Source organism: Gossypium hirsutum, chromosome D09, assembly GCF_007990345.1.
Source record: "Gossypium hirsutum isolate 1008001.06 chromosome D09, Gossypium_hirsutum_v2.1, whole genome shotgun sequence".
Lineage (NCBI taxonomy): Eukaryota > Viridiplantae > Streptophyta > Magnoliopsida > Malvales > Malvaceae > Gossypium > Gossypium hirsutum.
The window spans coordinates 45,858,208-45,875,581 of NC_053445.1; the positions used below are offsets into that span (position 1 = coordinate 45,858,208).

Below are 17,374 nucleotides of genomic sequence, written 5' to 3' on the forward strand. Positions count from 1 at the left end.
TTATTTCGACCCATGCACATTGAAATTTAATCATATAAAACTATATTGATGGAAGGAATGCCCACCTAGATTCGGCATATCCGTCAAAGACTAAAACAACATAAGCTAATGATGCATGTTGGTGACGAAAATTTTAGTGCCAACCCCAGGGGGGTATTAATTGGTCATATCATAACCATGTTTTTCTTTGGACAGCTAAAAAGGTGACATCTTAGGATGCTACTCACCTAAAAAAAAAGACATCTATCAGTGGGGGGCCAAGAAAACTACAAAGCCAGCCACAAAAATGGAAGTATTGAGATCAAATGAAGAAAACAGCCAAGCAACCAGAGCTTCCCTTAATTATTAACACTGTTTTGAAATTGAGTACAAGGATTTGTTCTTTTAGCTTGCTAAGGAAAGGGAATTACATATGGCTCATGCAATGTCCTTATTTCACACCCATCCTAATAACTTTTGAGAATTTCAAATTCTACTTCAACGTAATCTTAATTAAGAAATTCTTCTCAACTTCTAGCTTTTTATTTGAATTCAAAGAGGTATGAACTTAATCTAATTCGATTTGATTATAAAAGGTTAACAATTTCAATCCTCATAATTCAAACTTGAAAAAAAGCAATAAAAAATTATTCAAACTCGAAACTATATTAACATATAACTTCAAATGACACAAACCCAAGTATTACCTTCAAACTTGAATTATAAAAGTTAAAAACCCCTTTATTGACAAATTTGAATAACCCAAATTTGAAACAACTCGTGAGTCAAAACCAATACAAACCTTTACGAAAAAACTACCATATCACATAAGCTTTTTTTTTTTTAAATCCAGCTAGTAAATAGTAGTATTTGTTTAACTTCCATGACACTGATATAGATCTTTGGCTGTTAAGGAAACTACATTAGCAGAGCCTGAATAAATATGGGTCATTTAGGTGGGGTCGAGAGAGAGAGAGATAGAGAGAGAGGCGCCTGGGGAATCTAAAATTTCATGGGGCATGCGATGCGATGCGATGCCATGCATGCATGTGCATGATTGAGAGCACATGTGGGAGAACGTGATGGACATCCAGAAGAGAAGAAGTTGGAATCTCAGTCACTCTTAGTAGTTTTGGGGGGATCTGATCAGATCAAATCAGATCGGCTTCTTAGGGCATACATGTTGACGTACGTTGCAAAAGTGAAAGCTGCTGCCTCTGCACACACTTCCATGTGCCTCCCATCTAACATGGGATGCCAAACCCAACCTTCATTCACTACTCTGTTTTAGTTTTTAGATTTGATTTGTCCCTTGGATTTCCGAGCCAATTATCCCCCCCCTCCTCCTCCTTTCTTCTTTCTACTACTACTCTCTGTACGGTCTTTCTATATTTTCTTTTTCTTTCTTTCTTCCACTTCTTAACGTTAATTTCAATATCGACAATTTCGGGATCATTCTAAAATTATATAAACATATTGCTTTGATTACTAAGATAACGAGGATGATGTCTGACCGACCGACCAACCAAACTATATAACATTGTTATTTGTCTCGACTTAGAAGGGGAAGAGAGAGAGAGAGAGAGGAAAAAAAAAAGCTTTACCTTTGACGGTCTTGAATATGCTTTATTCGTTCTTGGTAAGCTGCCTTGGTTCTTGCAAAAAGCACTCTCCCCTATTCCTTTCTTCCAACATGACCCAATCCCAGATTCCCACAGTTTTAATACTAACACTCAATTAGTTAGTCTATAGATTCAATTAATGAGTTTTAATTAAGAATTATATTTAATATCTCTTATCTTTTATTAGGGTTGGTGGAGTAACAATATTACTAGTATATATCATTTTGTCATATAGATGTTTGTGGTTAGATAATAGAGGGAAAGTTCTGGTTAAGAAACTGCAATGATAGACGAATTTCCTTTCCTTTTCCTTTTTTTTTTTCAATATATAGTATATTGGTTATGTGCATTGGACCAACAGCCATGATTTCTAATCATGATTTTGGTTTAATTTTTAGTCATTGCACCTTTTAGGTTGTTTACTTAATTGTACATTTAGCCCCATATTGCTGAATATTTTGTTCAGCTTTCTGCTGACATCAAACCAAATTTACCGGACAATTTAAAACTTTCAATTAGGATCTTAACATATATTGCGAAAAGGTACTAGTATGGCTAGGATTCATATCATTATGTTTTTTTTTTATAATAATTATTTATCATTTACTCTACTAAGATTTAAGTTCATTGATGTGATTTTTCTAAACTGTGAATATCATTTGATATTTATTAATTATTTCAGATAATTTTAATGTACACATATGATAATTTATAAATATTTCAAATATTTTAGGATTAATTGTGTAAATATATTATAATATTTTTATATATAAAAATAAAATAATAATTTCAGGCGAGATAAATTAGGGCAAGCGCACACTCCATACCCGCCTTTAAAAAACACTCCTACCTTTACAGTTTGAAATATTAAAAAACCTCTTCATTCAAAATAGATGAATTCGAAATTCATTACAATTAATGTTTTGAACTACTCATCTTTTACAAGACGTAAATGGTAATTAACTCAAACTGTATATCATAACAAAGAAGATGAACTCAGCCGATTGAATTTTAAAACTATTAAAAAGCTTTAAACACATACTCTATTTTTTTCGTAGATCTAAAGAGAGAATCCAATTAAATTATTCTTTTCGTCATAAAATATATCAAATCCAATACCCTTTTGATCGCTTAAATATATAGAATATTTTTTTGGATTATCGAGGGAGGAGAATGGATTTGTTTGGAGTCGAACCCAAATTCTCATCCTTATAACATACAATTCTTACTATTAGGTTAAGAAGTTATTGGTATATTAGAGGGTTCTTTAAATATTGCTTAAATGCTATACATTGTTTGTTTAGAAATGGTAATTAAATAACTTTTGTTTATACTTACAAAACCCTTGGACTTTTATTAAATTTATTTTTTTAAGGAAGTTGCACATATAATTACTTATACAAATACAAATAATATATGTTTCATAAGCTAAAACTAATATAAATTTAATGTAAAGTAAAATGGACTGGAAAATGAAATTATATTCAAATTAAGGATAACATGTAAATCCAAATTAATTTGGGGAATACTCACATATGACATTAGTGCATAATGAGACTTAAGCTTAGACACTCAAACTCCTAAAACACTCAATTTTTCTTTAAAGACTTTTCTCATAATGTGATATCATTTGGTTAACTAAGTATGCATATCCATGCATCAAATATAATTCTTTTTTTTCTGTGAATTATAAAAAGAGGGTAATGTCCTAACAGCAACGTAACTAACGCGACTTGAACTCAAACTATACTTGAGATAATGAATACATTGATCATCAAACCAACACACGAGATTCAAATATAACTGTTATTTAATAATAAATATATAAGCAATTATAATTATCTTTCTTTATATACCACATTAGGTAAGTGCTAAGCAACAATTTCCATCAACAAGATAAAGTAGTTTAAAACAAATAAATCTTGGATGGATTGTTGCAAGTCTAAGCTAAGAGATGCATACAGCCGTATTTGGTAGTAGGGGAGGAAATGAAGTCAAGTCAAGTCAAGTCCTGCATGTGTTTTATACCAAAGCACCCAACAGTGAAGGGTGAGAGTGTCTGTTGTGTCAGTAATGTGATCAAATGGAAAGAGAGAAGGAAACATGACAAAGATGATTTTTTATTTATTTAAATTTTCAGAATAATATGAATAATTTTTGTATTTTTGAAAAAAAAGGTAAAGAACCTGCAGCCATGAAGCGCGTGCTATGTAAGATCCAATCACGGAGACCAAGACACAACAGTCAGGTCCACATGCTGACAAACCCAGTACTTTGTCTCATAGTGAGACGTGATACCAAACACTGCGCTCACGCGCGTCAAACTTAGGAATTGGGTCAGACATTCCATTCTCTTGTCCGAAAGCCACTACTATCCTTTCTTACTTTGACCCTGTTGTGTTGGCACTCTTCTTTTATTATTTATTATTTTTAATTATTTTTAAGAATACTATGTTGATTTTTTGGTTATATAGATTTGAGTGAGATTTTGGAGTCTTTTGAGACTATTGTCCTTACATTAATTAAAACATATTATTGTTACTGTAATTATAATTCGTTAAAAATGTTGGTTTTGTCATATACTACTCATAGCTATGATTTCATTTCACTCCTCTTCTTTTTCCTCACGGCTCAACAAACAAGTACGTTCTCAAATTATTACAAAATGATTCCCCCTTTCATTTACAATGCATGATTCTAACCTAATTATCACCTTCTTTCATATATTATCATTACCAATATATACATACACACCAAAATGCATGCCGGGCGAGTAATAAATAATTTAACTATTTTTAAATAAGGTTTTTGAGTTCTAAAAGTAGAAAACAATCTTAGAACAACTTGCCTTTTATTAGGAGGTTGAATCTAATTTGTCTCTAGATTCAATTAAGACCAATATAATTGTCGAAGAGAAGGGATTGTATGAAATTATAATTCCACGTCATCCTTAGTCCTTCCCATTAGAGAATGACAAATCAGATTTTTCTTTCTAATTTTTAACTTCTTTCTCCTGATAAAATTTAAATTCAACTAAAAATACTAAAAATCAAGAGAAAAAATTTGATTTGTCATTCTCTCATTGAAAATGGATAAGAATGACGTGGAATCACAGTTTCATACAATCCTTTCTCAATTGTTGAATACCTAATGATTTTCAACAATGTGACAATAAAAGCTTGAGCTTTTTCTCCTAATAGATGCTCTGCAGATGATTATCAACAATGTGACAATAAAAGCTTGAGCTTTTTCTCCAAATAGATGCTCCATTATTGTTGCAGCTTGATCACATTTGTGGCATTATACAAGAAGAATGTAATAATATCAAACACATTGTAAGCTAAAAGTCATGGCTAAAGTAATCATTCAAACAAAGGGAAAGACATAATTAAACTGAAATAGAGATGGAGAAATTATTCAAGTAAAAACGATTATGTGGATGGATCGTTGAAAATTACATATAGAAGCATATTATTTTTTGGTCAATTGTCATTCCAAAAAAAAAATAGTACCCTATATAAAGAGATTCTACTTTTGGGAAAATATTGATATGAATTACAAGGATGGGTACTATATATGGCAACAATCAGAGAAGAACATTCTTCTCTGATAAAATAAGTTGTAAAAAGTGTAAATTGTAAAACGATATATATATTTGAATACGACGAAACGAAACTTTGGATATTTCGGTAGACTTATATTATTAAGTAACACTAAAAAATAAGACTTGATAATAAAGCTTCACACCCTTGAAGTTGAGAATAAAATGAAAACAAATTTTGATTGCTTAATTAATTTGGAGAATTGAAATGATTAAGCCACATTAATTTGGTAGCAGGAATTATAAGAAAATCATCAAGAGACAGGAATCAAATGTGAAACTAGAGAACTAAAACAAATATATATTTTGCTCAGAACTTTATCATCAGTACGTATATGCCTGATACAAGCTCTATAAACCGATACACTCACTATGGAAAACCAACACATACATTGAAACCTACCAATTCTAGTAAAAAAGAAACGCCTACCAAATCTAGTTTTTGATCATATTGGTGACATTTGGAGTTGGAAAGTAAGTAAATTTGTGTTCATAATTGTTGTAGATGAAGAGGTGAAACTATGCAGTTCCACCCCAGTAATGATCATATCCTTGAAGCCCCAAAAACTGCCTTGACAAATTCATCAGTTCTTGCTGGTTACTATTGTTATTACTATTATCTTCCATTTTCACCAAAGCCATTTGGGTTGCTATTGAGCTCGATATCTTAGGCCTAACCTGATGATGACCGGCTTCACCTCCATAACCGGATGCCTCAATACCGCCGCCTCCACTTTCGAATTGGTACATCCCGGGAGAAGATTCCAAACCACTTAGGAAAGGAAATTGTGGGGGTTGTTGTAGCCGCCACTGATCCAAACCAGCCATAGTCAAAAGTGAAGTGCCGGGAGTAGCACCGCCACTGCCGCTAGCTAAAGCGCTTCCCATTTGAAAACTCAAGTCATTCATTCCACCAAGTGGAGCTGACATGGTCCCATAATTCAACCCAATATGATCGCTGCCACCAAATTCAGTAAGATGATGCAAAGGGGTCATGAACCTCTGTGGGCGAACCTGATGTCCAAGGCCTAAAATATCAGTGTTCCCAGTACTGTTTGAAGAAATTGTACTGGAAGAACCCGAAGCCGTTTGTCGGTCACCGCTGGCCGAAGATTTCGAGCTGCTCCCTTTGCTTCTTTTGTTCCTCCGGTATCCACCTCCGACCGGAACATTTCTCAAGGCACCTCCTCTAGTCCAGTACCTTCTACAAGTTTTGCAAAAGTGTCGGGGTTGAGTGAGGCTGTAGTTGTTGAAGTAGCAAAACTTGGTATTGGTGGATTCACATCTTGGGCATTTTAATGCTGCTTCGGGCATCGGTATGTTGGCCAAACGAGCTCGATCGGCCATAGAACCGGGCCGGATCGAGCCTGCTCCACCCCCTCCATGTGGTTGAGGAGCTGGTAGCGGCGGTGGTGGAGGAGGAGGAGGGAGCTGATGAGCGTTAGCGCCACTACCATCACCAGCTGGATGATTCGGATGCTGTAAAAAACGCAAAGAAACACAAACAACAAAAATGAAGGCAATAAAATACATGGTATATTCAGCAAGATATAACAAAAGTAATAGGAATATTTATCTTTTGAATTTATTTTTTTGCTTTTTTGGCAAAGAAACCATTGGAACAAATCCGAACAAAAAATAGAAAGGAAAAAAACCCTTACTTGTTGCCAGTTGGCTGGATCAAGATAAGCTGGAAGGGAGGTAAAAACCATGGTTATGTGATGTTTCTTTTCCTTTTGTAAAGGCTTGTTGCGTTTTTGTGAGATACAAGTAATAGTGGAGAATCACATAACAAAGAGATTAGTGATAGAGAGAAAGGGAAAAGAGAGATGTGTGGAAATGAAAGAGAGAAGCAAAAAACAAATTAAAAGGAGGGTCCTTTATATATAGTATATTTAATCTATATACTAATCAACTTATTGTTCCTTCTCACTTCACTCTTTTTGTTTTATTGCTTTTTAGGGTTTGGAGAAGCTCATGTTTCTTAATCTATAAGCTTCTTTTCTTCTCTTTTCTTATGCTTCACAGACTAAGTGCAGTCATTCACAGTTCATGTTAGCAACTCGATGCCATCCTTTAAAATATTTGTATTAATGCTATAAAAATGTGTGATGTGATGCGATGTGATGCAGTAAAATAATGTAATTAGGGTGAGATTTAAGTTAAGTGTAATTTGTTAAGACTTAAGGAATATTTTAAGTAAAATAAAGTTGCTTCATAGGGGGTGCTTTGCTGGTGTGCAGCAATCCAAAGTGTACCGACCCAATAAACCCTTTTTTCCCCCCCGGTCCGGTCTGTTCCTCTTCCCCCACTGCTTTTCTTTTATTTTTGCATGGGAATATTATAAATTTCAGTGCTCTTCCACACGCTCCTTTTGAGGTGCGTGTTTTCTTACGCTCTATGATGCGGCACTATATTGTTGCCGTTTTGGTCCTCAGCCATTTTTCAACCTACCTCAGATCTGTAATCCCTATTCCCTAATCATTTCCCATTAAAATTTGGGATTTTAAATTTCTCTCTAAATTTTAAATATTTTAATTAATTTTTTAAACTTATATCAATTAGTTTGGAAATTTGAAATATATTTATACATATTTCATCTATAATTTAGATTTGAAGTATTAAAAAAATAACCTTTTTTAAATCTTAATGGCATTATTTATTTTTTAATCTAATTGAAATTACCTATATAATGGATATAGGTATGTTTAAATTTTTATTTACATGTTTTAAATTTGCTTAACATTAATGTCTAAGTTGATTATTGAAGTCTTGGGTTCTAATTTACAGTACTGATTAGGACTGTAATTTCATTTTTAAACCATTTTAAAAACGCAAAGATTGAAAAAAAAAAGCAGAAAAACAGGATGAAGTTTACCGTGTTAGAAGGGAGGTGGTCAGACAAGTAAGATCGGTTTTCTTTGATAGATTGGATTTACTTTTTTGAGGTCAATAAAAGATGCCAAAGCTAATTCCTGTAGGATAATTTTTTGTCGGATGGACTGCACATCTTATTAGATTGTAATATTTGAAAGTAAATAGAGAGGGAAAATAAAGTTACTATATTTTCTATTTGGGGATATTATTTAAAGGCTTCGACCAAAAAGAAAAAATAGAGAGAGAGAGAGAGAGAGGCTAATAATACGGTCCAGAGACTTGTCGACACTAGGCTTAGCCTTTGCTCCAAAATCCAGTAATCTTGAATGGGCTAAATTTAGTTCAATCTTCATGATAAATTTTGGGTCCAATGAGCCAGAAATTGGCATCAGCTCTTCCTCTATTGAATTTTTAGATCGTCCCATTTTGGGGTTCTGTTCACATGTTATGTTAATTATGCAAAATTCCAATACCTTTTTAAGTTTAAGAGTGGTAGGGTGCTGGTTTCGGAAGATGATCTCAAATCTCTATCTTATATAACCCAACAAAGGGTACCATTTCTTGTTCTTACATTATAAAGCGTACAACTAAAATCTGATGATGGAAGTCTAAGGAAATTTCCTGCAGGGCATTGAAAGACCGTATTATGAAGGGATAAATTCAGGGGCCTATTCGTATACCCTGAATGTGCTTGAGAAACCATGGAGTATTAGGAAGCTCCCATGAATTTCAGAGTATGTCAGATTTTCTCCAACCTTATGGGTATTTTATTTATTTAAACCCAAGTGAGATTTTGTAATTTACAATGGAAACATATTTCAGATAAGCTGGCATGGTATCGAGATTTGAGACACATCCCAACACCAATCAAAGCATGAAATAAATTGACATTATCCACCAAGCAAAGCAAAACTTCAAGATTCAAGACACTCTTAATTTGCTGCAAAAACACCACCATCCGGATTCCACAAAATAGAAATCTTTACTTTCTTTTTTTTCCCTGTGAGAGCTCTTTCCGGCACCCTGAATGGGCCCTGTAAACCGCGTAACCAGGTAGCATATTTTTCCCCCTTTATTGCTGTCCCTTGAATCCCTTCAATTAACCATTCGGAAAAGGAAAAAAAAACATACAACTTTATCAATGTCAAACATTAAACGTGGATCTTGCCGGCCGCTGGGTTCCGACTGTTTTTACTTTTGGTAAATAAAGGACAAAATGTTACTCGCTATTCACAATCATGGATAGAAAGGAAAAACCCTAGAAAGAAATCAAGGAATTACAAAGACCAAGTGGGTTGCAACTCAATTACTTCCATTTATACCAACTCCATCCAAGTTGTTCAATTATTTCTAAAACCTGTGAATCAATTGCTTGCTTAAGTATTGAAAAGCCGAATCTCCCCCCCCCCCTTTTTTTCCCCTTTTCTTACTTAAAAACAACAAAATTTTGAGCAACAATGCAGCTTACATTAGACATGCATGCTAAACCAAGCTGGCAGCATCAGGCAGACCTTGATGATGATCACTTTGTCTAACTGAAGTTGAACCAGACGGCGGCTGACGATTATTATTTGGCCTCTTTACGGCAACATTAGCTCGGCATATTGGACAGTTGTTGTGATTGTTAAGCCATAAATCAATGCAAATAGCGTGGAAGGAGGGCTTGCATCCACTCAACTGCTTTACTTCCTCCCCATCAGCAAACACAGATAAACAAACGGGGCAATCACTGCCCATATCTTTAGAGTGAGTTTCTTTTCGATACTTAAGACCTGAAACAGGCTCCCTTCTCTCGGTTACTTCGACAGCACTTCCATGGTTGTCCCTGGACCTGTCTTGGCGTTCGTCGGAAGACCAAGGAGGGCACCTGACGGCGAAAAAGAAAGCGTAGACTATAGCTGGGATCGTTATGACTGCCATAAGAGCAAGAATGAATTCGAGTGGGGACAAATCAACGCTTCTCGGTGAATCAGGGAAAGGTGGTGGTGGATTGATGCTCACTATGGAAATGTTTCCGTTTTGACCTATGGGGTCTATTTGGGGTGATAAAGAGAATGGTAACGGCGAGGGTGATGGGATAATAGTACTGCTAGTGGTGTTATCAGGCAGAGAAAGTGGTGGTGGTGATGATGATGAAAAGAAGGGTGGCGGTGGTTGTGGTGACGGTGGCGGTGGCCGGATAACAGTAGGTGAGTTCGCCATCATAAGGAGATGAATTAAAAAGAAAAATTCGATGGTAAAAGACTCATAAAAAAAAAACTTGAGGCTGCTTTATTTTTGTCGAGCTGATGTATATATATATTTTAATAATTTGCAAAAGCAATAATTGAGGAGAAAATGTGGGGTTGTGGTAGGGACAAATTTCTCCTAACATCATGAAAGCAACGCATGTTTTGATACTTGAATTTTTTTAATTTTAAAATCAATATATTTATTAAAAAAAGCACAGATGCCCCAAAAGCAATTTTGATATAAAAGTTGAGACATTTATACATTTTTTTAAAATAATATTAAACAGTTTTAAATTTTAATGTTTATGATTTTATTAATTATTTTTTATACGTACTTAAAATATTCGAATATATATCCTCTTGATCATTACAATAACAATAAATCATAATTCTATTATTTTAAAATTGTAAGATTTATTTTTTTTAAAATATTTAATTTAGGGTTTTTTTGGATGGACGTTTATTTTGTGTTTAATTTTTTTTGTCTTATGTTATAATATTTAATCTTATTGTCTCCATTATTTTTACAGTATATCTGAAAGGACCTTACTTTTGATTTGACCCAAAAAAGTAGATCAGTCTAGTGCTTCCAAAGTAGGCCCAAATTGTTGTAAGCAACATTAAGTAAAGCTATTGACCCATAGTAATGAATTAAGTAGGCCCAATACAAAGTATCTTCCAAACCAAAATTAAAGTTTCAAAATCAAAATTTATATATTTATCTCATTCACAGGGCATTTTCTCCCTTTGAGTCACTTCCAAGCAAATAAACAATCATCAATAAAAGGGTATCCAATCAAACTAGCTTCAAACCCCATCGTTTTCATCATTTGGAGAGACAAAAAAATAAAAGAAGCTAAACCCTTAAATCCGGTAATCTGCCAAGTCCCGTAGATATCGATATGCTAGATTCCGGCAAAGAGACGGCCACCTGCTGCGGGGGAGAAGTACCAGCGCGGCAAAGTGGACAATTGGAGTGCAAATTTAGCCATTTATCAATACATCCCACATGGAAAAAGTGCAAGCAATCTGGCAGTACCCGAATCTGCTCACCGTCCTTGAAATCACCCAAGCAAATGGCACACGTATCTTCATTGCAATCTTTGCTGTACCTAAAAATGGGAATCAAAGTGGGTATTGTGGAAGCACCTCTGTTTCTTTGACGAGGCCTTTCCCGTGGAATTTGGTCAACAACATCTTGGGTAGTAGTATTGTCGGTCTCCACCGTGGGCCTGCGGAAGCATGTGCAAATGGTGTAAACTAAATGATAAGTAGCCACCACGATGGCTCCGGCAATGACTCCAAGAAGGCCGACGAGAACCGGGCTAAATCGGAAGACACGACCGCCGCCGCCGTCGTCGTCGTCATCCATCGTAGGAGGAGTTAAAATTGGTGGAGATTGCATGGTGGGAGAGTTGAGGTTATATGTGTTAGAAACTGTATGTATATATTACGAAAGAAAAAGAGAATGCTTACAAATTAAAGGCTTCACTTTCACTATCATCTGTAACCGTAAACGTGGGTGCCACGGTCATTAACGGGGAAAACATCCATTTTTAGATTCAGAAAATTGGTGGCAACGCCGTGTCATCTTTAGCCTTCGCAGGTCTAAATCAACCATCTTCACTTAATTTAGTTCAACCTTATTTTTTTTCATTTTAAAAAAAAAATTCAAATTTGATTTTTAAATTTCATTATATGTTAAAATTTGTTGATGCCTTTTGGGATAATTAAGCTTAAAGGAAAAAGAAAGTAAGATTAATTGTATTATACAACTCAAATTACAATAATTGAATTTTTAAAATATCAATATAATATAATTTAATTGTTAATTTGAGTGTTAAAATAATAACTTGGATCTCACACCAAATATATTTAAAATGAACACAAATAGTTTGTGCCCTTCTATCAATTACGCCGCGTATTCTTTTATATCTTATAAATTTTTATTAGAATTATAATTTTTTTTTGCAATTTTATACTAATTGTAGAAGAATTAATATTGATAAAAAAATAAATTAAATTAAATCAATTCATCATATTTTTTTAATTTATAGAAAAATATAAACCACCTAATAGATTGAATTTTGAAAAAAAAATTCTTAAATTAAATCTGAAAATCAATTTTTTATTAATTCAGTAACTCAATCAGTAAAAAAAATGCTTTGGGATATAATGAGTTTATTAGATTTCAAATTTAAAAAACAAAATTCAATATAATATATTTACTAAATTTAAAACATGTTTATTTATAACTTATAATCAATCAATTTAAATCTCAACAAACTTTGAGCCCAAAAAATTTGAGTTGAAAAATATCCAAGTTCAAGCTTATTCGAGCCTAAGATATTCAAACATGAAATAAACCGAATTTAAAGATAGTCAAATTCGGGCTCATCCCAATATGCTAGTTTGTTGAGGAATAATTTTTTTTACTATTGATGCTGAAAAAGATAATATAATTATTCTCAACAAAAAGTCATCTCAATATTAATTGTTTAAACTTTTTAATATTTACTAGTATTGTTCCTCTGCTTATTAAAGGTGACAAACCAATGCAGCGGATTCGAGTGCTTAGATTTGATTGTCTTTGAGTTTGAATAATTTCAAGTTTAGATTATGTTAAGCGTGCTTAAATTTGGTTGTCTTTGAGTTTGAATTATTTCAAGTTTAGATTATGTTAAGCTTAGATTAACTTTTCTTAGATATTCTCGGCTTGAGCTTTCTCAAGCTCATATTTTTCTTGAAATCATATTTTTTGTACTCGGATTTTTTCGGATTCAAATTATTTGAAGTTATGTAAGCTTAAACATATTCAAATGATTTTGATGTTTTAGAAGTTATAAATATTTTTATTTTGAACTTAATAAACATATTATATTAATTTATTTGTATTTAATAAACTCATTATGTTCCCAAAAGCAACTTTTTCCATTGATATGTTTTTTTGACTTAATAAAAAGAAGTGTAAAGTATAAGAATATCCACTTATGCCTTTAATTCTATTTTATCGTCCACCGAATTTTTAGAGTGGCCGTCTTTATGCCAAGGGAAGTTCTCACTTCCTCTATCACTTCCCCAAGCACATAACTTGTCTTATTTATTACCATGTTTGACCAAAAGATTTTAATGATTTGCTTGCATCTTTTTGAGGATATTGTGTAGTCAACTTTGTGTCTATTATTGGAGAAAAGATTGAAGCAAGCAAGAATTTTTTCAAGAATTTTTATGTGGTCTATTTACCTTATATATTAAGATATCCAACCCATGAAGATATGAGCTAAGTTTTTGTATCCTTATATTAAGGATAATTAATTTAATAAGATTTTGACTAATTAAGATGAATTAAATGTTATTTTGTGAAAATAGATTTGTTCTCTAAATGCGAAAAGTTTGTTCAATTTTGATAAAAAATTTTATTATTGGCGTCAAACTTTTTTGAAGTTGAAATAACTTGAAGTTATCTAAATGGACCCAAATTAAATTATATAGAAGCTATTCAAATATTTTTCAACATGAAACTTGCAGCAAGTTGTGGAGATTGATGGTAGATCTCTAGTAGGATAAAAAGAAATTTTCAGAGTGGGAGAAAAAACCCATCAATTATCGCCTAGAAATGAACAGAGACATCCCCTCCTCTAGTTCTTCATGTTCGATCAAATCTATCTATATAGTATTTCATATCCCATCTTTATCTCCCTCTTTTTTCTTTAATTTAGAAAATTTAAATAACTATGCATTTTTTGAACCTTAATTTGATTATTTTTTGAAAAAAAATAATCAATTTACGAGACAACAATTAAACGCTGGTGTTAATAAATTTGCATCCTTGCCATTTAAGCAAAAATAAAACATCCCAAGACAATTGAACTAAAAATTAAGAACGGAAATTTCAAAAAGTAAAATAAAAATGGAAGATTCAAAAGGAAAACAATGGAAAATTTGTATAACAAAGAAGGTACCCGGCAATAACACCAGAGTTCAATGTTTCCAATAACTAAAATACTCAAAAATTGGCTTCAAACAAAATCCTCAAAAACATGTCTAAAGTCCAATAAAAAAGAAACCAACATGAAACGACTAAAGGAACAAATGTAAGGGTCGAAAAGAATGGAGAGAAATTTCTTAGTCCACTTCCTCAATCTTGGGGCCTGCGCCGGTTCCACTAGCTGGGGCATCCTCATCCATGCCACCCATGTCAGCTCCAGCGCCTTGGTACATTTTGGCAATGATGGGGTTGCAGATGCTCTCCAATTCCTTCATCTTGTCTTCAAATTCATCTGACTCTGCAAGCTGGTTGTTGTCTAACCATTGGATGGCCTCGTCAATTGCATCTTCAACCTTCTTCTTATCTGCTGCAGCAAGTTTGGCACCAATCTTCTCATCCTTCACTGTGTTCCTCATGTTGTATGCGTAGTTCTCCAACGCGTTCTTTGCGTCCACCTTTTTCTTGTGCTCTTCGTCCTCTGACTTGTACTTCTCCGCTTCCTGAACCATTTTCTCAATTTCCTCCTTCGAAAGCCTTCCCTTGTCATTTGTAATGGTGATTTTGTTCTTCTGCCCAGTGGTTTTGTCCTCGGCGGACACATTCAAGATACCATTGGCATCAATATCAAAGCACACTGTGATCTGTGGGACACCTCTGGGAGCTGGTGGGATACCAGAGAGCTCGAATTTACCAAGCAAATTGTTATCCCTTGTCCTTGCTCTCTCACCTTCGTACACCTGGATCAACACACCAGGCTGGTTGTCTGAGTATGTAGAGAAGACCTGCTCCTTCTTGGTGGGAATGGTGGTGTTCCTCGGAATCAAAACAGTCATCACACCGCCAGCGGTTTCCAAACCGAGAGACAGCGGGGTGACATCCAAGAGCAACAGATCCTGCACCTTCTCATTTCCCTCGCCACTCAAGATAGCGGCTTGAACTGCAGCACCATAAGCAACAGCTTCATCTGGGTTGATGCTCTTGCAGAGCTCCTTCCCGTTGAAGAAATCTTGCAAAAGTTGCTGAACCTTGGGAATTCTAGTAGAACCACCAACAAGCACGACATCGTGGACGCTGCTTTTGTCCATCTTGGCATCCCTCAAACACTTCTCAACTGGTTCCATACATTTTCTGAATAGATCCATGTTAAGTTCCTCAAATCTGGCACGGGTAATGGTTGAGTAGAAGTCGATACCCTCGTACAGGGAATCAATTTCAATGGTGGTTTGGGCAGTGGATGAAAGAGTTCTCTTTGCTCTCTCACAAGAAGTCCTCAACCTCCTAAGAGCTCTGGGATTGCCACTAATGTCCTTCTTGTTTTTTCTCTTGAACTCTTGCACAAAATGGTTCACCATTCTATTATCAAAATCTTCACCTCCAAGGTGAGTGTCTCCAGCAGTGGCCTTCACCTCAAAGATACCCTCTTCGATGGTAAGAAGAGATACATCAAAAGTCCCACCACCAAGATCAAAGATCAAGACATTCTTTTCACCAACGCTGGTAGCCTTTTTGTCAAGACCGTAAGCAATGGCAGCAGCAGTGGGCTCATTAATAATACGCATGACATTAAGACCAGCAATGACACCAGCATCCTTTGTAGCCTGACGCTGAGAGTCATTAAAGTATGCAGGGACAGTAACCACGGCATTCTTAACCGTAAAGCCAAGGTAAGCCTCGGCAATCTCACGCATCTTTATGAGGACCATAGACGAGATCTCCTCAGCGGCAAATTGCTTCTCCTCACCTTTGTAAGAAACTACAATCATCGGTTTATCACCAGATCCTGGTATGACCTTGAATGGCCACAATTTAATATCACTCTGAACAGCGGCATCGCTGAATCTACGACCAATCAACCTCTTTGCATCTACAAATATAAAATCACATTAACTAAGCCAAAACAAACTTAAAAGAAAATTTAGCCAAGAAGATAACCCCTCAATCTATAAATTACATGACTAACCAATCACAAAAGGAACATCATATCAGAAATACATATTCAGTTTAAAACATTGGTGATATACAGATTATAAATACTTAGATGGCAACATAGATTGGTATGGTTAAATTCATAATTGAAGTTATAATCTTAAAAACACATTACGCAAAAATAATTATCAGCGTATATTCTGTTTTTACATACTATAACTAATCTTATTAGAACTAGACAGGAAAAATAAATCTTGAATAATATTTCAAACTTGTGAACAACAAATAATGAAGGAACGCTATTATCATCAAAACAACTTCGTTCTCCTTTTAAACTGCTAAGCAGCAAACCTAACCAACAAGTCTCATTTACGAAATAGGTAACAGCATTGAAGAGATAAATTACCTAAACTTAAATGGTTTTAGATCAGATCTGAACGAGAATCTAAGCTTGAGTAACAGCGATAACTAACTAAATCCATCGCTATCCTAGTAAAGTTCAGATCTAACTTTGTACGTACTAAAAGTTAACCTTATTATAGATCTAAACTAAACTAAATAGATCCAAAAACAATCAAAAACACGAGATCTAAAAAATAATGAAAGTAAAAGACTATTTTAAAGAATAGAGAAAAAAAAGAGAGTTAAAGCTTACCAAATACGGTGTTCAAGGGGTTCATGGCGACCTGGTTCTTTGCCGCGTCACCGATCAAACGCTCGGTATCAGTAAAGCCAACATAAGACGGCGTGGTCCTGTTACCTTGATCGTTGGCGATGATCTCAACACGATCATGTTGCCAAACGCCAACGCAAGAATAAGTTGTTCCGAGATCAATCCCAATCGCTGGACCTTCTCCTTTGCCGGCCATTACTCTTCTCTTCTATTTGCGGTGTCAACGGACAATAATAAAAGAGAGAAAGAAGCAGCGGCGAAGGTTGCAACTTTCAAGTTGAAGTGGGAGGGAAAAGGAGTTGGTCTATATAGATTTTCTAAGTTCATTTCTAGAATGTTCTGATTTCTAGAGTCTAGAAAAATTATTTAATGGTCCCATATTTTTTCCTTAAAAGTCCAATAAAATATCGCCACGTCGTGAATTTTATATTGACGGGATTTAGGACCGTCCGTCCATTCAAATCTGACGTTCTGTTC

The 17,374-nt window shown here is 34.5% G+C and overlaps 4 protein-coding genes across 4 annotated transcripts; all 4 read right to left on the minus strand.

The window, feature by feature from the left end:
* Positions 1-5,477: 5,477 nt before the first annotated feature.
* On the minus strand, positions 5,478-7,493 carry LOC107891045 (dof zinc finger protein DOF2.4). The gene is made up of 2 exons (XM_016815690.2): positions 6,864-7,493; positions 5,478-6,681 (listed from the first exon to the last, which is right to left on the minus strand). Exons 1-2 carry the CDS (start codon positions 6,912-6,914, stop codon positions 5,722-5,724), a joined length of 1,011 nt encoding a protein of 336 aa, XP_016671179.1. The 5' UTR covers positions 6,915-7,493; the 3' UTR covers positions 5,478-5,721.
* Positions 7,494-8,823: 1,330 nt separating this feature from the next.
* LOC107891044 (RING-H2 finger protein ATL33) lies at positions 8,824-10,404 on the minus strand. The gene is made up of 2 exons (XM_016815689.2): positions 9,548-10,404; positions 8,824-9,172 (listed from the first exon to the last, which is right to left on the minus strand). Exon 1 carries the CDS (start codon positions 10,282-10,284, stop codon positions 9,562-9,564), a length of 723 nt encoding a protein of 240 aa, XP_016671178.1. The 5' UTR covers positions 10,285-10,404; the 3' UTR covers positions 8,824-9,172; positions 9,548-9,561.
* A 595-nt stretch (positions 10,405-10,999) lies between these two features.
* Positions 11,000-11,904, minus strand: LOC107892496 (RING-H2 finger protein ATL79). The gene has a single exon (XM_016817572.2). The coding sequence runs from the start codon at positions 11,713-11,715 to the stop codon at positions 11,167-11,169; it is 549 nt and encodes a 182-aa protein (XP_016673061.2). The 5' UTR covers positions 11,716-11,904; the 3' UTR covers positions 11,000-11,166.
* A 2,324-nt stretch (positions 11,905-14,228) lies between these two features.
* On the minus strand, positions 14,229-17,238 carry LOC107891043 (heat shock cognate 70 kDa protein). The gene is made up of 2 exons (XM_016815688.2): positions 16,880-17,238; positions 14,229-16,162 (listed from the first exon to the last, which is right to left on the minus strand). The coding sequence occupies exons 1-2, from the start codon at positions 17,091-17,093 to the stop codon at positions 14,436-14,438; spliced, it is 1,941 nt and encodes a 646-aa protein (XP_016671177.1). The 5' UTR covers positions 17,094-17,238; the 3' UTR covers positions 14,229-14,435.
* Between the last annotated feature and the right edge of the window lie 136 nt (positions 17,239-17,374).